The sequence below is a fragment of the Podarcis raffonei genome, chromosome 15, assembly GCF_027172205.1.
Source record: "Podarcis raffonei isolate rPodRaf1 chromosome 15, rPodRaf1.pri, whole genome shotgun sequence".
Lineage (NCBI taxonomy): Eukaryota > Metazoa > Chordata > Lepidosauria > Squamata > Lacertidae > Podarcis > Podarcis raffonei.
Genome location: NC_070616.1, coordinates 4461209 through 4482330, shown reverse-complemented (window position 1 = coordinate 4482330; position 21122 = coordinate 4461209). Strand labels below are relative to the sequence as shown.

The window sequence follows — 21122 nt, the reverse complement described above, 5'->3', positions numbered from 1 at the left end:
AGCTATTAGAGCAAAACACAGTCGCTCATTCTTGCTGGACAGAACACAAGCTTCCCAAAACTAGGGAAGAGGGGAGGAAAAAAAAAATCGGGTCAGCCAAACAATCCACTTCTTTGTCATCCGCCCCTTATACTGAGCAAGTCTGTTCAACGCATCTGGTAGAGGATAAATGTACTTTGCCAACCACTTGGGTATCTTGCCATTAGGGAGGGGGGCAGATCCTAATCTTTTCCTCTGCTATGGGTTTCAAAAAGTGGGACCCGGAAGGGTGGGGGAAATAGACCCCTCTTCCAGTTGAAGTTATGGGAGGGGAGGTAAACGGGGGACAGCCAATTGTTATGTTGGTACAAAGAAGTCTTCGTGTGATTGCTAGAATCCTGGAGAGGGGCTCTTCTTGGCCTGGTCACCCTGAAGGAAGGTGACAAAAACTGGGGAACAGAGAGAAGAAAGCAAAGAGGCTCCTTTAACAGAAAGACAGTCAATGTTGCAGGACAACTATGCTTCGAATAGCTGCTTCCTGCAACAAGGAAGAGGGAGGCTTAATGCAGCCAGAAGGGGCGGGAATGGAAGGGTGGGAAGGCACCTGATAATTCTTTTCAATTTGAAGTTAAATTGTCAAAAATCTTTGAAACTCAAAAAATAAAAAGGCAAAGAAATTGGTGTAACGTGACGTATGAGCCAGGCCACTGTCTCATAACTAGGAATTCCTCATCCAATAAAGTTCTGCTTAAAATAATTTTCAGAAAGGAATAGGAGGGCTGAGAGGGAAAGTTTCACGTGCGACTGGCTGCAATGCAAACCCTGCCTGATCCTGCCATTCTAGAGAAACTTGAAGGAAAGCAAAAACAGACCCCTCTCTCAAGGGCGCTGTGCTGTGGAACAAAGTGCAATAGTCAGATCAGATTCCCATGTGCAATAGCCAGCTCTTTAATCACTCTCTTGTGTTTCTGGGTTGTCATGGTGGAGCAGGGGGTGTGGAACCAGATATAGCTGCCGGGATCCTCCAAAACCCCACAGGGTGACTCCGCACGTGGGAAGGACCACTCACCCAACATCATAATAGTGGCAGGTGACTGAAACCTGTCAAAGTCCAAAGGAGGTTTTGGTAACCACGAGAATATCAGTGTTTACAGCAGCCTCCTCTGAAGGCTGGGGGTGCCCCTTCAAAGAGGCTCCCCCTGGAACAACCAGCTGAGAATTCAAGTCTGGAGGGAGAAGCGCTCCTTTTTAAAAAAGAAACCCAGAAAACCGATTGCATTTAAAGCGCTTCTTTCAGTGCTTTGAATGCAAAGTGTTGTAGCCAATGCTACTCAGAATAGAACCAATGAAAATAATGGACATGACTAACTTCCATTTATTTCAACTCTTGAGTAAAACTTTGTTAGAGATAAGCTGCTTCCTCTGGAAAGAGGGGGGAAATGCTTCAATTAAGGAAGTGCTCCCCTTGCACCGAACAAGCAGTTTGTATTCACAGTGCATTGAACCCAAGTGGCTTCCTCCAGCCCACTGAGCTGAACTAGGGACTTCCCAAAGTGGAACTCCCTAAGGCAGTCAATACCAGCCGAGTGGCAGGACTTTGGCAATGCAGAGCTCTCTTTAAGGACTGTGCCTGCAGAGACCTGCCCTGCGCTTTGAAGCCCCAACAATCGGCTGGTGGGACTTCAAAGCGTCTTGCAGCCGCCAACTGTCAGCTGACTGGATGTGCCTGCAGACCCATTTTGGGCCCAGCTGCAGCTTTACCTGCCCCTCATCTGACATTGTGAGGTATAGGCAGGGCTTTCTTCTCCAGCTGGAACTCAGTTCCAGCACCTCTCAGGCGGGTGCCATTGTTATTATGAGAGAACAAGGAAGGTGTTCATGGTGAGTTCCGGCACCTCTTTTTCTAGAACAAATAGTACTGGATATAGGGCAAAAGGGCTTGACTAGGCCAAAATGGTGTGGCGGACTTAATTAGGCCCACAGGTCAGAGGCTCCCCGCCCTCTGTTGGAGCAGGAGAAGTGGGGAGTTGATTGGAAAGGGAAGGGGGAATCAAACCTTGGCAACATTTTGCAATAAGGGTGAGGAACCGGCAGCCCTCTAAGTGTGGGATTCCAGTTCTCACTAGTCCCAGCAAGCAGGCCAAAGCGGTGATGGGAGCCACAGTTTCCCCGTCACGGCACTGCCATCCTTGTCCGTGTTCTTCCAGCTGCCATAATTATACAGTGGTACTTCGGATTACATACGCTTCAGGTTACAGACTCCACTAACCCAGAAATAGTACCTCGGGTTAAGAACTTTGCTTCAGGATGAGAACAGAAATCGTGCTCCGACGGTGCGGTGGCAGCAGGAAGCCCCATTAGCTGAAGTGGTGCTTCAGGTTAACAACAGTTTTAGGACCTCTGGAACGAATTAATTACTTAACCCGAGGTACCACTGTAACTGTGTTTACTGCAAGCCACATTAGGAGCAATGCTGGACTGAGAATGTGAGATGAAAAGCAGAAGGAATTAATTAATTCTTGAAAGAAAGGAAGGTCACCCAATGCATTTAAATTACAACTTCTGGGATGTGTCAAGCTTTTTACATTCACAGAAGTGCTTAGGTTACTGCAATCGCACCTGGGTGCTGCCTGTTCTGAAAGCTCCCAGGCTACTGGAAACAAAACTTTATATGGGGGTTCCCAAGCCTTACCGCTGGCATTCGCAGCCTGAACCACTTCCATATATGAAGAAGGATCGTCCGCTTTGATGTAGGAGTCTATCGCTTCCTTAACCATCCCTTTCTGAAGCTGAGCTTTGGCAAGCTGGCTCCACACGGCTGGCTCATTGCAGCGCTCTGCAAACTCGTAGGCACGGTCCAAGTTGCCAATGTGTTCGATCAGAACCTAGAAAGTGGGGAGACGGAAACTAATAGTGTGCTTGTGGTAGGAATTTGCCAGTGCAAGAGTAGTTTGGCCAGAATTAAGCCTAGCATGTGCCTAGTTAGGCCTCCGAAAGCCTTCACACGAAGGATGACCAAGCCACTTTATCAGGAACTCTTAACATGAGGCATCAGAAAAGCCCGCTATAAATCTTTGCAGCTTCCCTCCAAGGGTCTATCTAGTATCCACGGCTCCTGAGCTGTATGTAAAACCTGGGTCTGAACCCCTGCAGACTCTGGTGAACTGGAACACTTGAAACCTGGGCTGGATTCCCTTGACATGGAAGCGGAGCCGCCTTCAGCACAAATACATGGAGCAGTTTGGGGACACAAACCAACACTCAGCTCCGTGAAAGAGAACCATACCCAGAATTCAGATACGTGGACACCCAGCATTACCTGCACTGCAGAGGTGTTGACATCAAACTTCCTGAAGATGGAGAAGGCCTCTTCAAAGAGTTCGTTGCTGATCGCGATGTTGGCAATATCGGGAGCATCATAGTTGTCCAGGCGGTTGATGTATTCCATGACTCGGGTCCGGTCGGCCTTGATAGCCGTCAGAATGAGGAGGTTCTGCAGATTCCTTTACAGGAAAAAGCAAGCAATAGTAAAGCAAGGAATTAAGGCATCAGCAGCCATCATTCAAATTGACATAATAAAGGTTTAGAGTGAGTTCACAGGTTCAGTCCCAGGTCTCTGTAGCTGAGAAGGGTTTTTGGCCCTTTGCCGAGTACCTTAGAAGTGTCCTTGGCAGTTGCTGACAGTAAGGGGCTCGATCAGGTGTGAGGAGCCTTTGTGCCTCCAGATGTTGCTGAACTACAACTCCCATAATCTCTGGTCATGCTTGCTAGAGCTGGTGGGAGATGCAGTTCTGCATCATCTGGGAGCACAAGGGCTTCCAAACCTGGGCTACATAGACAAATAGTGTGACTTGGTATAATAATGAAGTGCCACTTAATATTCATTCAGCAATTATAAGGAATCAAGTCTTCCACTCTGGAACTCCCTGTCCATTAAGATTAGGCAGATGTCTTCAACGTACTCTATTTTGGCACCTGCTAAAAAAAAAATCCCTTACACTGCTAAAAATCTTATCCAGCAAGCTGCCTGCGCTTTTGAGGTTTTACTCACAAATTTCCATGCATCTCCCCCAAATATTATTTGAAGCGCGAGGGTAAGATGTAAGACAGACAAACACAAGAGTACTGACCTGTGTTCGCTGAACACGGAATTGTCAAGAACAATTTTCTCCAGCAACTCAATGAGTTCATTGGGGAGGTCGGCGGTCATGAAAGCCTTGACTGTGACAGATACTTCTTCAGGGTCCTGAGTTTCAGAGAGAGCTGTCTGCACGACCTGATGAGAGAGGGAGGGATCTGAGCAATGGGTACCCACAGCTGGCAACTTGCTTGCCTATTGCTCACTTTCTTAAGTGTACACACAGCGCAAGCAAAGGGGAACAGAGGGGAGCGCAAAGTACCTGGTCAATCAGGGGTCTCCGGTAAGGGTTGCTCTCCAGCAGTACACTGGCCCACAGCTCAGGGTCCTTGCGGCGCACCAAGTAACGCGAAAGGCTCTTGAAGAGGGAGTTCTCGTTGCAAACCTGGAATGCGAGAGAGTAATATATTCAGGCAGTGAAACCGAGGTGTTCTTTTGTGAGGAGGTGGTAGTAGAGGAAGAGAGAGAAAGCGTCAAGTGTTCCAAGCCTGGATTTTACAGAGGTAAAAAGTCCAGCCAGTGCACAGCATTTGGTAATTTGGGGGGGTCTGGAGTAGAACATGGGTTGGAACAGGCCAGTCCTGCCTGGGGATGTCGGTTTCTGGCAACCACTCTTTTTTTGTTCATGTGTTTTTATTGAATGGACTTCTGAACATACAAACAACAGCATCATATTAGCTGCAATACACTGTGAAGTTTGGTAGATTAACTTAAGCAGTCTCTCCGTAGGTCTCCATGGGTGGATGGAGGAATAACAGAATCAGAGAGTTGAAAGGGTCTCCAAACCCCCTGGGATGTAGGAATTACAGCTAAAGCACCTCTGACAGATGGTCACTGAACCTCTGCTTAAACATCTCCAATGAAAGAGAGCCCAGCACCTTCTGAGGGAGTCCATTCCACTGCTAAACAGCTCTTACTACCAGTTCTTCCAGATGTTTACCGTATTTTTTGCACCATAACACTCACTTTTTTCCTCCTAAAAAGTAAGGGAAAATGTCTGTGCGTGTTATGGAGGGAATGCCTATGGGTGGCATGCCTACGGATTTTCCTCCTCTAAAAACTACGTGCGTGTTATGGTCGGGTGCGTGTTATAGAGCGAAAAATACGGCAGTTTCTTGTAACTTGGTCATTAGTTTGGGTCCTACCCTCTGGAGCAGCAAAAAACTAGCCTAGTATGAAATAAAATAAAACCAAGCCAAACTGTGTTGAAGTCACCTCTTTTTAACTTTTCAGCTAAAGCAATCTGCCAAATGTTTGCCCACCACCTCCATAATGTTAATCCTAGAAGAGTTTTCCAGTGTTTCCTTACCAGCTGATGAGCCGCCGCCATAGAGAATACAACTCAGTCCTTTTAAGGAAAACTGGCGTTTTGATTTTCAAATACAGACAGCAACACTAGTTGAGGAATACACTGAGACTTACAACCTGCTGTTTTAACAGTCTCTTCAAATTGAGCCTTCCATTTTTCCAACCAGCCAATTTAAGTTCTGCTGCTTCTGAGTACATACAATTTTGAGAACTGCTTTGATACGTGTCCTGTTGATCAGAACTAAGCCAAGCAACCTACTTTTCCATTAACATCCTATCCAGCACCATTTCCTGACTCTGAATGACACCACAAGAGCATCTTTCTAGCTAAGAGAGACTCGGTGTGTTGGATACTCACATTAATTAGCTCCTGGTCGCACTGCCCACGCTCGTAAGCGACGCAGGCCAGATGCGGGTCTCTCTTCTCGCAATACTTCCCCACCACCCGGCTGTCATAGTAGGGGTTCTCGCGAAGGAACCTCTCGGGGTTGTTGTTACTGTCAATGTAGATTTTAGCCAGTGCGTTGTGGGTGGCTGGTTCCTCGCAGCCCTCATGAATTCGGGCTTCCAGCCAGGGCAGCAGGAGTTTCAACCTTTAAAAAGGAGGGGGGGGGAAGAGTCAATTGGTAATAAACTAACAACACAACAGAACAGAGCCACAACTCAAAAAACAGGTTCAACATTCCTGGTTAGCAATACCAGGGAACATTGATGCCCCCACAAAAGAGAACACTATTCCCACAAGCCGCGTGAGGTTTACCTATTTCTTTTTTCTACTTCAGCAACAAGCTCATCCGTGGAGAACTGCCCTCTCACAACCAGGATCAGGCTCTTTATGACGTCTTCGGAGCAGTCCACGTCAAGCAAGCCCCCGATGACCACAGGGAGGCGACTCGGGTTCACCTGCAGCAGCACCACCAAGAGGTCATTAAAGCAGCGAAACCACAGTAAGACGCAACAGGGTCCAAACCTCACACGCCACCCACACGTTACTGCCCAAAACAAGCTTCAGCTCCCATAGCGGGACAGTGAAGGATGCAACCCTGGAGGGCAGTTAAGCAACCATCCCCCCAGACGCTGCCAGAAGGTGCCCCCTTGTTCTGGCGTGATTTGGCTCTATCAGTGTAGGAAGCCAACAGGGAGACCACCCCCAACCTTTGAGTGCCTTTCATCAGGCACACTTTTGATAATGCGGGTCGCTATATAAGAGGGGTTTGAAGCCAGTTAACTACAAGTTTTCAAGGTTGGATTCTGTACAGACTAGAAACCCAAGACAGCAGCCCAATAGGATTAAAGCCAAATCGCTGTTTGTTTATTTAAAGAAATACATACTGTTATTTCGTTTAAAAAATATGCATCAAAGCAGCCTACGGCAATGATACATTAAAAAACATACAATAAAAGCCTTATGAAGACATCAGTTAATTATTGTGGAAAGATGCATGCACTGGCACGGTTATCATGCTGGACTATGGCCTGGTTGCCGGGGGGATAAAATGGGGCAGGGGAGAACTACGCATGCCACCTTGAGCTCTTTGGAGGAAAAGTGGGGTATCAATGCAATGAATGAAATAAATAATATTCTGAATTATCTGCATATGCGTGGTTGGATGGGAAAGTTTTCAGCAGGTGCTTAGAAGCTGAAAGAATCAGAGAATGCGCCTGTTGAATTTCTATTGGTGCAGTATTACGTAGAACTGGGCTGATGACACTAAAGGCTCCGCTTCTTGTTTTTCATCAGATGAGCCTCATCAACTCAGGGAGCGACAGATGAGGTAGATGATCTCATTGACTGAGCTGAAGTTTATGTGAGCACCACCATTTCTTGACTGCGTCAGTTTGTGACAAAATGCAGCCAGTGAGCCAAGGTGGCTAATCAAGGAAGGGCTGATGGTTTTCAGGACTTATAACCACCTGTGTCTTACCTTCTGCACATAGATCTCAATGTATTTTTGGAGGTTGTTCCTGTACAAGTACAGCACTAGATCGTGCACAAAGTCAAAGCGGTCGCAAACGATGATCAGTGGGAGCTGGTCTGTCAGTTTTGCTTCCTGAAAAAAAAAGGGGGTGGATGGGAGAGAAATCAAGGTTTGAATGAACTCCTTCCCCCACTACTTTCCTGAAGAGGGCTGTAACTGTGCTGTGAAAAGCAAGTTTGGCGAAATGAAGGCGTCATACACCCTAGGGACAGACAGGTTTCTATCCAAATTTAATCTAATGAGCTTATTTACAGACCTGGTTCTTCTTTACAACCATACATGTCCCAAGGTCTTATCCTGCTCCAAGCTCCTGATTTATTATTTTTGTGGTTTGTTTGTTTGTTTTTAAAAAAATCAGTCATCAAGTTTACAGCCACAGCTTCACGCTTTGCAGGCAGTTTTACAAAAAGCACAAGACGCCAAAAGGATTACAAGCCTAGACTAGGCTTCAGCATTTGCCAACTGCTACAAGTTACACACAGTGTGCAGGATCAACTCTGAGATTGCGGCTGCTAATACAGATTAAGGCTTGCATTAATACCAAAGGGTGGCGTGTTTAGAGTACCTGAGCCCTTTCACCTTGCACTTCCTAGTCATGCCTTCCTGATCCTCTGATCCCCTCAGGAAAGTGAACAATTGCCGGGTAGCCAAATGTAGGAAGCTCTTGCAAATTGGAGAGAGTGGATTCTTGCTTGCCTCCATCCTCCTGTTTGGGCCCATCAGCATGTATTGCAAGAACACCTTGATCTGAACGCAGTGTCTTCTAATCCAGTCTCTTAAGACGGGATCTGCTTACAGAGCTGGTCGGTGCCCATTGGGACTGGTGGGAGGACTAACAGCAGGTGGCGCCAGAGCCAACAACAGCCACCTCATTCTAGTTTTGTCCCCATCCTCTTCCTTGCCAAGTTTCACAAGGGCAACAATCCTCTTGAACTAGACCCATTGTGGGGACCTTAGGAACTCTTCCCCAGCTGAGGATGAGGGAAGCAATCCAAGGACAAGATGCAACCCAAATACACAGCAGAAGCAGAAGCCCCAGCTCAAGAAACCCTACGCAGCTGTTGCAATTTGTTATGTGTGGGTATGAAATGCTACCCCTCCTCAGAGTAGACCAGTGGTTCCCAACTTTTTTTTTGCCATGCCCCACCTAAGCATCTCTAAAATCCTGACTGCCACCCACCCCCCACCCGGTGACATATAATTCTTATTACTAAAAAAGTGAACTCCTATTCACATGGAGGAAGCCTAAAAGGCAATTAACTTGGTATAAACAAGCTTCCAAATTGTTGCCCCCTTAAAAATTAAATTGCCCCACATTGGAAACCACGGGAGTAGACCCACTGACGTTAAAAGGAATGACTAGCTTGGTTCGTTAATTTCAATTGGTCAACCCTGAGCAGGTTTTCGTTGAATCCAACTCTGACTCCTAGTAATGAAATGATACGTAGCGTTCTTCTCTGTGAATGACATTTGAAAGCAAGGTGTCAAGGTCACACACGCACGCACAAGAAAGGATTGTGTTCTAAAAGGAAAATTAAGCCACCACACACACAGTTTTTCCAAGGCTGCTAATCCCAGGATACAAGCCTCTACACTAAAAGTGGACACTGAAGGAGTTAACAGATCGGGGAGACTTCTATACTGGAAGGTTTACCTGGTACATGTCCTGAACATCCCACAGACACAAGGATCAGCACAAAAGACAACAGACTGATCAGGAAATGGTTGACTCACAAACACGCAACTCAAAACCGCTGCTTATAAGCTGACTCCAAAGACAACTGCTAGATTACTTTACAAGGGTCCCAAAGCCTCTTCCTTTGCTCCAGCACCATCCCCACTAACAAGATCTATTCCTCCCTAAGAGCTGTCCCCCATGTTAGCCCTATTCAGAGTAGACCTATTGAAGCAGATGGATATGGCTAACCAGAGCTGCCACAAGTGTTGAGCAACTTTGGTTCAGGGCCAGGAGCGGGGGACCTCTGGCCCCTCCAGGTGTGATTGGACTCCCAACTCCCATCCTCCTGGATCAGGGGCTGATGAGAGTTCTGCACCAGCAACAACTGGAGGGCCACAGGTCATGGAACCACAGAATTTCAGAGGTGGAAGGGACCCCACGTTTCATCTAGTCCAACCCCCTGCAATGAACTCAAGTATCCGTGACAGATGGCCAGCCAAGCTCTGCTTAAAAACCTTCAAGGAAGGAGTCCACAACCTCCCAAGACTGTTCCACTGTTGAACAGCTCCTTCGCCTGTGATTTAGCCCTTTGCTCTGCCAAATTGCCAAAATCAATACTTCGCTGTACCTTCAGGTGGTGGCAATTTCGTAGAATCACAGAATTGTGGCTGGAAGGAACCCCCGAGGGTTACCCAATCCAACCCCCTGCAATGCAGGAATGTTTTTTAACAAAATGCACATGTTCTTTTAGAAATCAAAGACCTCTTATATTCCAACGGATTTATCAATGGCCTGAGCTGTGCTGTTATTTCCAGTGGCCTCCACGACCAAAATAAGAATTAAAAACCACAAGCCGATGATAAGCTGGCCTCGCTATGGGGAGCTGAGGTGGGAGCGCGGAGGATTCTCCTATCCTTTTTTTACCTTGAGGAAGTTCTTCACCCGCTCTGGGTCATAGCAGTTGCTTTCTCTGCAAATTCTTTCCACCTCTTTAATCTGGCCTGTCTTGCAAGCAGCCTGGATGTATTTGAAGTGCACGTCTGGGTCCTGGCTGAAGTTGACGATGGAGCCCAGGAAATAGAAGAGACCTAAGTGGGGGGAGTGAAGAAGAGACTTTAAAATTAAATGTCAATACCTTGGGAATGAAGTGGAGAAATTGTACAACCAGTTTGTGTAATACAAGTTCTTGCAGGACTGTGGGAAGACTAGTCTCTGTGTACAAGGAAAGTTCTTGCGGAGGAGGAACCTTTCAGACTGAGCACCACATTCTCATCTGGGCCACATGCCAGGGGTGGGCAGAGCAACCATCCCAAGTTTTACCTTTGTGCACTAGGCTCATTTCTGCAGACCCACACGCCCCATCTGTCCTTGGGGTCCAAGCCCCATCTCACTCCAGCCACACCCCCTCACATTCTTCACCAGCTCTGCTTTGCACCCTCCTCAAGTGAACTTAGCCTGCCCTTGAACTCTGATAGTGCCTCTTACTGGTGCTGGTTTTGACCTTTAAAGCCCTTCACAGCCTAGGACCCTCGTACCTACGGGACCGCCTCTCCCAGTATGCCCCACGGAGGACCTTAAGGTCCATAAGTAACACCCTAGAGGTCCCAGGCCCTAAGGAAGTCAGATTAGCCTCAACCAGAGCCAGGGCCTTTTCAACACTGGCTCCGGCCTGGTGGAACGCTCTGTCTCATGAGACCAGGGCCCTGCGGGATCTGATTTCTTTCTGCAGGGCCTGTAAGACAGAGTTGTTCTGCCTGGCCTTTGGCTTGGAATCAACTTGATCCCCTCCCCCTCTTTCCTTTTTCCTTTCTCCTTCTGTGATGGAACTCCTATCTGGGGACTTCCCTGGCTTTTTTTCTGGCCCACGTAGGACCAGTCTGGATAGTTGGCCTTGGTGAAGACCTGATGTTTTCATCCCCAAAAAAGTTTTTGATTTGAGTTCCTACTGAAATGAGGCTTCATTTTAATGTTGTATTTTAATCTTGTTTTTAAGTTGTATTTCAATCAATTTTTTTTATACCTGGTGTTAGCCGCCCTGAGCCCAGTCTTGGCTGGGGAGGGCAGGGTATAAATAATTTTTTTATTATTATTACTCAGTCAGTTGGAGGATAGAGGTGTGTTTATGTGTTGTTTTATTTATTACATTCATATCCCAACTTTTCCTCCAAGCAGCTCAAGGTGGTGCACCCAATTCTCTCCCTCCCCATTTTATCCTCCTAACAACCTTGTGAGGGAAGTTAGTTAGGCTGAGATGGAGTGGCTGGCCCATCGCCTGGCGAGTTTCATGGCTGAGCAGGGACACGAAGCCTGGTCTCTCAGGTCCTAATCAGACACCCCGATCACAGCACCACATTGGCACACCTTGCTGTACAAAAGGAAACCTTTACATTCATTGCTCCATGCACTTTTGCCTCTGGCTCTGGACACCACTAAGCAAGTGCCCCCCCCCGGAGGGGATACAGCCCCCCAGGTTGAAATAGGTTCCTCATCCCTGTGGCAAAGAGCCTGAGGTGGCCCAGTTGCCTTACCTTCAAAACTCTTGAAAGATTCGAAGAGTTCAATGAGGGACTGGGTCGAAAGCTGCTCGTGGTACTTTGAAGCAACCTGGACGCATATCTGCAAGTTCTGGCGGATGTTGGCCGAGAGCATCGCCCGGAGGCATTCGAGGGAGTCTTCCACCGAGAGGGAGCCAAAGTAGTTCACCAACCACTGCAGGTTAAAAGCAGGTAGTCAAAAAAAAGAAAATCTAACCCATGGTGATGTTCTAAGTCCCATTTGCACACAGCAAGCACCCAAAGCAGAGGACTTGAACTGGAGGAATCAGGAATCAGTGGTGGAAAGACTCGTTTCAAAATACAGCTGGTTTGGGACACCGTACCTCGGGGTTGAGAAGGTGAGTGTGGACGACGGCCCGCTTGATGTCATACAAGTCGGTGAAGTGTTCCAGGGCCCTCTGGAGGAGGCCAGCTTTCTCGCACAGCTGGGCAATGTGGGCTCGGTCGTAGTGGGTGAACATCTGGTTTCCTAGGATGGCATCAGCAACCTGGAAGGAAAGGGAGATTTGGCAGTCAAAAGGGAGGCTTCATTCTATGCCTACGGCTTTGCCACCAGGTGTAAACTTTTAAGAGGCTATACGGAAAGCCAGTGACGTGGTACAGCATGCCTCAAATATATTTCCTCCCATGTGCTCAGAGCATCCGCCGTCAGGCGTAAAAGCAGCCTGCTTGGAGAAGTAGGGATATTCCAGACATTTCTATGTGGCGTCTGCTCTGAATTTCTTACTTAAGAAGGCTCACCAGGGCTGCCCATTCACAGCTTTAGAACAACACCACAACCACAGCCCCCATTTTCAGAGGACTCTTTGTTTTGTGTCTTACCAGACTGATGCAGCCACCTCTGGTATTTCTTAATGTTTTGTTTACAAATCAGAGCGCCGGACTGAAGAACTGTGTTGAGTTTCTACTGTTAACACATGTTGAGGCTCAAGAATGGTATACATGGTGCAGAAATATTCATTCCACAAATCAAGAAAGGGATGAGTATTTAGACAAGGTTTCTGGAGCCTTAACTCTCTTCATCCCTTGCACTGACCATGCTTGCTGTGGCTGATGGGAGGTGTAGTTCAGGAACACCCAGAGGCCCAACGGTTCCCCCCCCCTGATCTAGATGGTGCGGTTGCTTTGAAGCTACCGCACCAACTACTGGATAAAGTGCAAGTTCAATCCCCGTTTGGGTTGTTCCTGCTGCATTTCAGAATCGCAGCATGGGGAATATAATCACAGAAACAAGGGTGCCGGCCCCAGAGCTACTGAGTTTTAGTCTAGAACACCCAAAGTTGCAAAGTTTCCACCCCCCCCAAAAAAGCACCTACCTGAGGGGCATGCATGAGGTTCATTTCAAGCAAGCGGGTTTGCAAAGGTCCCTCGGATGGGCGGTTGTTTTTCAGGGCATCCAATAAAAAGGCTGTGCACTGCTGAATCAGGTTGTACTCCATGAAGACATCCACTATCTGGAGGGGGGAGAGAAGGTTCGCTGCAGAGCTCACACTACTTAAAACTGCCCTGAGGTAGGGAATAAAGTACAATTTGTTCCCCGCAAAATCCTAGCTAACTATAGGAGTTATCTCAATCAGAAGAAGCTGTCCATATCCCAAGGCTCTCAAGGAGCTGTTTCCACTCATTAACACTGACATAGCACAAATCTGCTCTTACTCACTCAAGGGTCTTGCAAAGGGTGGGCTGGAACGAGTGGTTCTCCAGCTGTTGGGACTACAATTCCCATCATCCCTGACCATTAGCCATGCTGGCTGGGCATGATGGGGTTTGAAGGCCAGCAGCATTGGGAAAGCCACATAGGTTGTGGTAGGGGGTCTCTTACCTGATCCTAGAAACCACAAATACCGCCTCTCAAAGACCCCATGCATGGCAAAAAAATGTTCCGGAGGGACTAAGGAACTTACTCCATTTTTTTAACCTTTCGCATGTTTAAAGACTACTTTCCCACAAGAGCTAATATACACTATTCCACCAAGTATATAAACTATTGCTGCAATCAGTCCTGGAGAACCACCCAGTTTCCAGTGTTCATTTGTAGATGCAGCCTTTGGTATCTTCGCAACAACCTTGATTTAACTAGAATTATGCTTGTGGAAAACAAGCATTGGCCATAGAATCACTTCTTAAAATGACAAACCAAGTTATTCCTTGAATTTCTTACTCCAATACCTTTCATCTAAAAATTGACACAAACACTTTTCCGGAGGGGCAATCAGTATTTTCAGGTCTCCAGAAGCCAAAAAAAAGGCATTTCCTTTTTTCTTCGTGTTCAAGTTTTACTTACTTGGGTGATATCTGCAAGAGGTTCCTCATCCTGAACCAGCATTTGGGCAAACTGCTGTCCTTGGTCTGGGCTAATGCGCATCACATTCCTCAGAAGAAAGATCCAGTCAGGAGTGTAGCCAACCTACACGCACACATGTACAGAGAGGTATTTTGTGAACTTTTTAAAGAGCCGGCTATCCTGGCAACTTCCAACCAGTTCTTAAGATCTACAGATCTATTGCTGGAAAGCTCAAGTTCTTTTTTTTTTTAAAGATATTTATTAGCTTTTCACACATTATAAAGACACAAATCACAACAAAAAAACAAAAACATAAACACACACAAAACACAAAAAACACCACATGTATAATTTCAAACCCTTTTTTTCATAAAACTTATTTTCCCGACCTCCTCATACCTCCCCTTACTGCATTCCAATCCCTAATTAATTTTGATCAACAAATCCCTCCCTAATTTCTAATAAATAATTTTAACCTTTCTTTTCATATTGCATAATGGTTACAGCATACAACCTCATATTTTCCAAATCCACAACGTCTTAGCATTCCACAATTTTACAATGTTTCTTAAGGTAGTCTTTAAATTTCTTCCAATCTTCTTCCGCTGTCTCTTTTCCCTGGTCTCGGATTCTGCCGGTCATCTCTGCCAGTCTCATATAGTCTATAACTTTCATGGAAAGCTCAAGTTCTATTACATTCCCCTGAAATGCTACCCCAAAACTGAGCCTCACAGGTGCAGGGAAGACTCTCTAGACCAGCCTCCTACTGCTATTTTCTGATTTGCCAAGGACTATTTCCGGCACAGTTGGTCTTTTATAGGAATCTCACCAATCCCATTTTAGGCTTTAAAGGTCTTGTTTATTGATTCCGAATGCTGCTTTGTTCATTACTGTTTGCTCTTTGCTTTTGCCTATTTTGCAAGATGTGCTTTGCGCTTTTTTCCAAAAGAAAGGAAACGACCTAATATATTTGATACATAAACTAGAAAGCAAGCCACTCAAGCCTAAGCTTCTACATCAGAAGGGCTCGTCTCCTCTGGCGCACCTCCTGGAAAGGGCTTCAGCCAAGTTCCGCGAGGAAAGTCCGTAGCTCAGGAGTGCTCTGCATGCAATAGGTCCCTGGCTCAAACCCCAGTGGCCTCTCCTGGTACTCTGCCTGAAACCCTGGAGAGCCACTGCCAAGTCAGCATAGACAATACTGAGTGAGCTGGACCAGTAATCTGATTTGGTATAAGGTAGCTTCCTCTATTAAATCACTACAGCCACCCAAACAGGCAAGCTCTGCTGGTGCTGCCGGTTCATCCTGTGCTTCTGACTTCCATAGCTAGCTTCTGATCTCTTGTGCATGCTGTATCACAGGCATGTCCAAAGTCAGAAGTATATGTCCTGGGGTAAAAAGCTCAACAACAACTTTGGTGGGCTCTCATGAATGTTCACTTCATCAAATCTGGCCCTGTTGGAAAAATGCTTGGGCACCCCCACTGTATCAGAACCCACCCCTTCTCTCTTTCCAAGGCAATAAAAGTTATTCAGTTTTTAGCTATAAAAAAAGTGGACACAGACGCTTCAAAACAGTTCACGGTAGTTGAAACACAAAATTAACCAGCAGAACCGTGCCATAAAATAAAGAGGTGTTGAAATAAAAGGCTCACAAGACTAAACTGTCTGGGGCAAGGATAAATAATTTCTCTGCTAGATCGGTCACCCTATCACTGGGGCGACACTGAAGGAGTCCTATCCAAGGTAGAAATCCACCTAAGCTCTGAGGGTGCTGGGAATGGCCAAAGGGAACCTCATCCCTTCGGGTCACTGCTGCCAGTCAGCAGAGCCCAAGCAGGGTTAGCAAAGCGAGCGCCCCAACATGAACTCCAGTGCCCCCTTGTTCCGGCCCAACAGCAAATCACCTTCTTTGCATACAGCACAATCTTCTGAACTTGTCCTGTTTCGGCAAAACACTGGATCACTTTGCTGGGAACGTTAGCCCTTAGGTAGACACTCAGAGCCAATGTCGGGTCCACAGATTTCACCAGGTCCCCCAGTTCTTCGGAGCATTCCAGCTGTTTCCCCCGCAGAAACAAAAACAAACATTTAAACAGATTAGAAAAGAGAAGCAAAATGACAAGGGCAGAGCTGCGAAATGTGCAAGATGGAATGGCCGGAGAAGAAACTCAGAGGGTCTCTTGCGCACCTATGACCACCCACCCACCCACCCACACACACACACCACTGCCTGCCAGCCACCTTGGGTCCTGTGAGTCATATGAAACAGGGGTGGGTAAAGGGCAGAGTGGGACCAACTGGAGTTCCTGACTCCAAACGGGTTACAACAAATTACAATTGTGAGAAAAGGATGTCACATTTTAAATTGTTGTGGCCTGCCTGGGGAACTTAGGGTGAAGGGCAGGTAATAAATCAAAACAACTAGATATTAACAGGATTAATTTTTTTTTAAATAAGCAGTTTATAAGTATTTAAAATAACGAGTGAAGCAGGCTCCACACCTCCTTCTAAAGGAGGCAAAACCAAAATGCACAGATTATAACTGGAGACAAAAGAGCCGATAGAGGTCAAACAGTTCTATAGGGCACAGATCCAGAAGGCATTGGGAAAATGAAGGGCAGAGAATCCAGTGCCCTGAGTTTATCTGGGAAGGTCCTGGCAAAGGAGCACAGTTTTCTGTAACCAGCAATCTGAAGACAAGGCTGCTTTATATGCAATGTGGCACTTTTAACTTTGGTATTTGCCACAGCACAAATCTGTAGCTCACCAGCCCTTTAAGAGCAACCTCAACGCCCTCATTCACAGACAGCTGCTATTTGGGCTCAATGCACAACAGAGCCACTGAATTCAGTCTGCAGAAATGATGGATTTGGTGACTGGTAACCTCCTAAGTCACACCGCCCCCCAAAGCCCTTCAAAAAGACGTGATTTACCTTGTCTTCCTTCAGCCATTTCTCCAGGAGCTGCTTGCGTCCTTGCTGGAGCACCGGCCGGCAGAGTTCGAGCGACTCATACTTGTTCAGCTGGCCTTGGTCTAGCAGGATACCAAAATACTGGAGCAGGGGAGAGGTCTGACCTGCCTGTGCTGGGACACTCTGGAAGCGGCGGATGGTGTCTGGGGTACGCAAGATCCCCTTTGGAAGAGAGAGGGGTAAATAAAATGCATCACCTGTCCTTTAGGGGGCGTTGTTTTTCACTATTTTACCCAACCCTAAGATTAAAGTTATGCACATGTGCCCTCATTTCCCAGCCTATCAGCAGACACAGTAGTGAACCAGGCACAATCCAGTTAGTGGAACTTGCTATTCCAGCTGACTTTTCATTTTGGGTTTTTGCAATGGTAAATGGGAATCGTTGCCAGGAAACGTGCTGTTCATAAAATCCCAAAAATGGTGAGTTATTGCCACATAGATTCATACTACCTCACAGTCCCAGTTCCCCCAACTGGGCATTTAGATTATGAACACAAACGTAGTTAGTTATATAGCTAGCTCTTTACAGATTGAGCAGACCCCACGCTTATAACTTTCTCCAGTTAGAACAAAAAGGAAAAAAACATGCGTCTGTTTATAGTTACTTTCCACTTATGGTTCAGATGAATTGTGGTTGGGTTTTTGTTTTTTACAAAAAATATTGCTTACTGCTTTTGATTGTTCTCCACCTTTAATTTCTTCTGAAGAATAGGCAGAGTACATAAGGTTTTTGTTTTTTAAAAAAGTTACTATTTTCACAGCACTTTTAAAAGAACAATAGGGCAGATGTCTGCCCCGAAGAACATCCACCTGGGAAACAAGAGGATGGGGAAGGGCGTGGAGACAGTGGGGACAGGAATGCTTTGTGTGGTTGCTTCAGGTTTACAGTACAGCAAGTGAATGGGAGAGTTTTGCCAAAGGATTCACAGAAAAGGTGGGCTTTCAAGAGCAAAGGAAGAGGTGGCATTCATGCAGGTGGACTCAGTAGCCCAGGGTTGTATGCAGTTTTTCTTTGGATTTTGCTGTACCTCAACTCCCATCAGCCCCTGCATCTGCCAACAGAAATGCACGATGGGAGTTGTAAACCGAAGACACCTGGACTATTGTGATTCTGCTTAGGATGGGCTACCCATGTTCCTCTGCAACTTCATTCAGCTGCACAGATTTAGCCCCAATTGCTAGAGGAGTGCGACTCCTACCTGCTGGTGTATAATAGAAAGGGTGTAGTCTGTCATCCTAAATCCCCAAGCGGCAGCCCGGAATAACTCGCCGATATCTAATAGAGCACCTCCAGGGGTTGGGAGTCAAGCCAATGTGAAGCAAGCATGCAGCCAGCAGTGACCGCAGCATCACACCCTGTGTGTGTGTTTCTGTGCTCAAGGGGCACCAAAGCCTGGGTGGCTTAAAAGCCGTTTCTCTATACCTTTGGGGCGTTTGCCGCCACCTTCGCTGCTTCTGAGTAGCTCCCCTGGGCAAAAAGCGCATTGAATTTCCGGGCAAAGAGCTCTTCGGCACCAGCAAGGTTGTTACGAACGGCCATTCGGAGAGCCAGGTCAGGGTTCTGCAGCACATTGGTGATGTATGGGATGATGTTCTCTTCTTCCACGCACACAGACAGAACCTGCGTTGGAAATATAAGAAAGAGAGATTTCAGTAAGGCTTTCGACAAAGTCCCCCATGACAATTTCGCACAGAAGCTGGTAAAATATGGGCTGTTTGATGTTATTGCTAGGTGAGTTTGTAGCTGGTTGACTGATCAAACCCAAAGAGTGCTCACTAATGGTTCCTTCTCCTGGGGGGAAATGTGGCAAGTGGGGTTGCCACAGGGTTCTGCCCTGGACCCATTGTTGTTAAACATCTTTAAAAATGACTTTGATAAAGGAATTGAGGGGATGCTCATTAAATTTGCAGATGGCACCAAACTGGAAAGGGTAGCTAATACTTCAGAAGACAGAATCAGGATTCAAGACCACCTTTTGGAGAACTGGGCCCAAACTAACAAAATTAATTTCAATATGGACAAATGTTAAGGTCCTACACATAGGCAAGAATAACCAGCTCACCAAATATAAGATATGGGACACCAGGATTGACAGCTATATGTGAAAGGTATATGAGGGTCTTAACAGACCACAAGCTTAGCACGAGTCAACAGTGTGATGCAGCAGCATAAAAAGCTTATGCTATTTCTAGGCTATTCTATTCAACAGTAGTGTCTGGATCAAGGAAAGTAATAGAACCACTCCATTCTGCCTTGGTCAGAGCATACCTGGGGTACTGTGTCCAGTTCTGGGCACCAATTTTAAGTAGGATATTGACAAGCAAAGCAGGAATTGCAGCTAAAGAATCCCTGACAGGTGGCCATCCAACACATGTTTAAAAACCTCCAATAAAGAAGATTCCACTATCTTCCAGGAAGTCTGTTCCACTATCGAACTGCCGCCTGGAAGTTATTCCACCATCTCCTTTCTTGGAACTTGAAGTCATTGCTTCAGGTCCTACCCTCCGGAGCAGGAGATAACACCCTTGTTCAATCTTCCATATGACAGCATTTAAGGTATTTGAAGATGGCTCTCTTATCCCCTCTGAGTTCCCTCTTCTCTAGGTTGAACATTCCCAGCTCCCTCAACTACTTGATTTCTAGACCCTTTAACATTGTAAAAGGTAAAGGTAAAGGACCCCTGTACAGTTAAGTCCAGTCAAAGGTGACTTTGCGGTACGGAGCTCATCTTGCTTCAAGCCAAGGGAGCTGATGTTTGTCCGCAGACAGCTTTCCAGGTCACGTGGCCAACATGACTAAACCAACTCAACACCGTGAAGGAAGCCAGAGCACATGGAAACACTATTTACCTTCCTGTCACAGGGGTACCTATTTATTTACTTGCACTGCTATGCTTTCAAACTGCTAGGTTGACAGAAGCTGGGACAGAGCAATGGGAGCTCACCCCGTCACGCGGATTTGAACCGCCGACCTTCTGATCGGCAAGCCCAGAAAGCTAGCAGAAAGGGAAGGGTGGGGAGAAGAATCGCTCTCCCTGATAGGTATTTCACTTCATACAGGAAGCATTCAAACCAATGCCTTCTTCACTTGCTCTCTGAAATGGTGCAGTTCAGAATTGCACTGCTTCTTCTGTGCGTATATATAGAGCTGCTCTGAGTTGGGGAAGGGCTCCTTCTTCCCCTGTGTGAAGGGAATGAGTCACTGGCCTTTTAGGCTTTCGAGGCCCAAAGGGAAGAAGAGAAGAGCAAAGACTCTTCTGCCAACAGCAATGAATCATATACTCCCAGTCAGCTCAGAAGGACATCATGCCACAAATCTGGACGCCATATTTATATATACATGCATTTATTTACATGGTTTACCAAGGGGCATTGGGATCCCAGATGGAGGCCTGACATCCGGGTCAGATCAGATTTGCATAGCATTCCAAACCTCAGTAAGCATGCAAAAAACGCACTCTGCAGACTAGAGCATTCACAACGTGACAGCTGGTCAGGGCTGTAACTCAGCACTCCTGGCTGCCCCCAGAGCCAGCGCGCAGGCAGCACAGTTTGCTAATGTTATGCAAGCTGGTATGGGGATTGCCATTTAAAAAATACTGATTGTTTCCAAATTACTCCATCAATAGCTACTTAGCCACAACAGCCAAATATGGAGATTGCATTTAGTATCCCACTGAAGAGACGATACAGGAAGATTTCATGATGTTCCTGCAGGTATATCCCCTTTGCTGTGGGAGACTGAGCGCTGGGGTGAATCAACCTTTAATTTCAACCAACTTGGGAAACCTTGTATTTTAAGATTTGAATTCCAACAAGCTTCCTAAGGGTCGTTCCCCCTCCACCCCCAAACCCTCACAGAGAAAAACAAGATGAAAGACTCAGGAATGCATAGCCCCCAGAGCCTAGGTCTGGCATCTCCCTGCAAAATTCTTTTTTTTAAAAGAAAAGGTATGGGGATGCAGGCTAACTCACTGAAGTTAAGATAGAAAAGTGCCATCACTGAAAAAACACTGATCTTTCAGAACTTGCTTCCAAGGGACAGTGTGCCAGGCACATCCCCAGACTAGATTTCATCATTTGCCCGAAACATTTATACCTCACTTTTCAGCCAAAAAACTCCCAGAGCAGCTTAAAGCTTTATTTTTTTAATAAAGACAGTCCCTGCCCTATGGCTTACAAAGAAGCAACACAAAAGGAAAGGGGGATGGGGAGGAAGTGGGGTTAGG

The 21122-nt window shown here is 46.5% G+C and overlaps 1 protein-coding gene across 2 annotated transcripts in view; it reads right to left on the bottom strand.

Moving 5' to 3' along the window:
* CLTC (clathrin heavy chain) overlaps positions 1 to 21122 on the bottom strand; it is a 76209-nt gene that overhangs the window by 14265 nt on the left and 40822 nt on the right. For both annotated transcript variants that reach the window (XM_053367949.1, XM_053367950.1), the window contains exons 7-21: positions 18317 to 18514; positions 16855 to 17055; positions 15826 to 15978; positions 13922 to 14044; positions 12954 to 13091; positions 11961 to 12125; positions 11611 to 11791; positions 10007 to 10170; positions 7351 to 7476; positions 6186 to 6328; positions 5784 to 6018; positions 4380 to 4502; positions 4110 to 4255; positions 3299 to 3482; positions 2672 to 2864 (exon numbers count right to left, since the gene is read on the bottom strand). In XM_053367949.1, the coding sequence (XP_053223924.1) occupies positions 2672 to 2864; positions 3299 to 3482; positions 4110 to 4255; positions 4380 to 4502; positions 5784 to 6018; positions 6186 to 6328; positions 7351 to 7476; positions 10007 to 10170; positions 11611 to 11791; positions 11961 to 12125; positions 12954 to 13091; positions 13922 to 14044; positions 15826 to 15978; positions 16855 to 17055; positions 18317 to 18514 (2473 nt within the window). The remainder of the gene's footprint in view (positions 1 to 2671; positions 2865 to 3298; positions 3483 to 4109; positions 4256 to 4379; positions 4503 to 5783; positions 6019 to 6185; positions 6329 to 7350; positions 7477 to 10006; positions 10171 to 11610; positions 11792 to 11960; positions 12126 to 12953; positions 13092 to 13921; positions 14045 to 15825; positions 15979 to 16854; positions 17056 to 18316; positions 18515 to 21122) is intronic.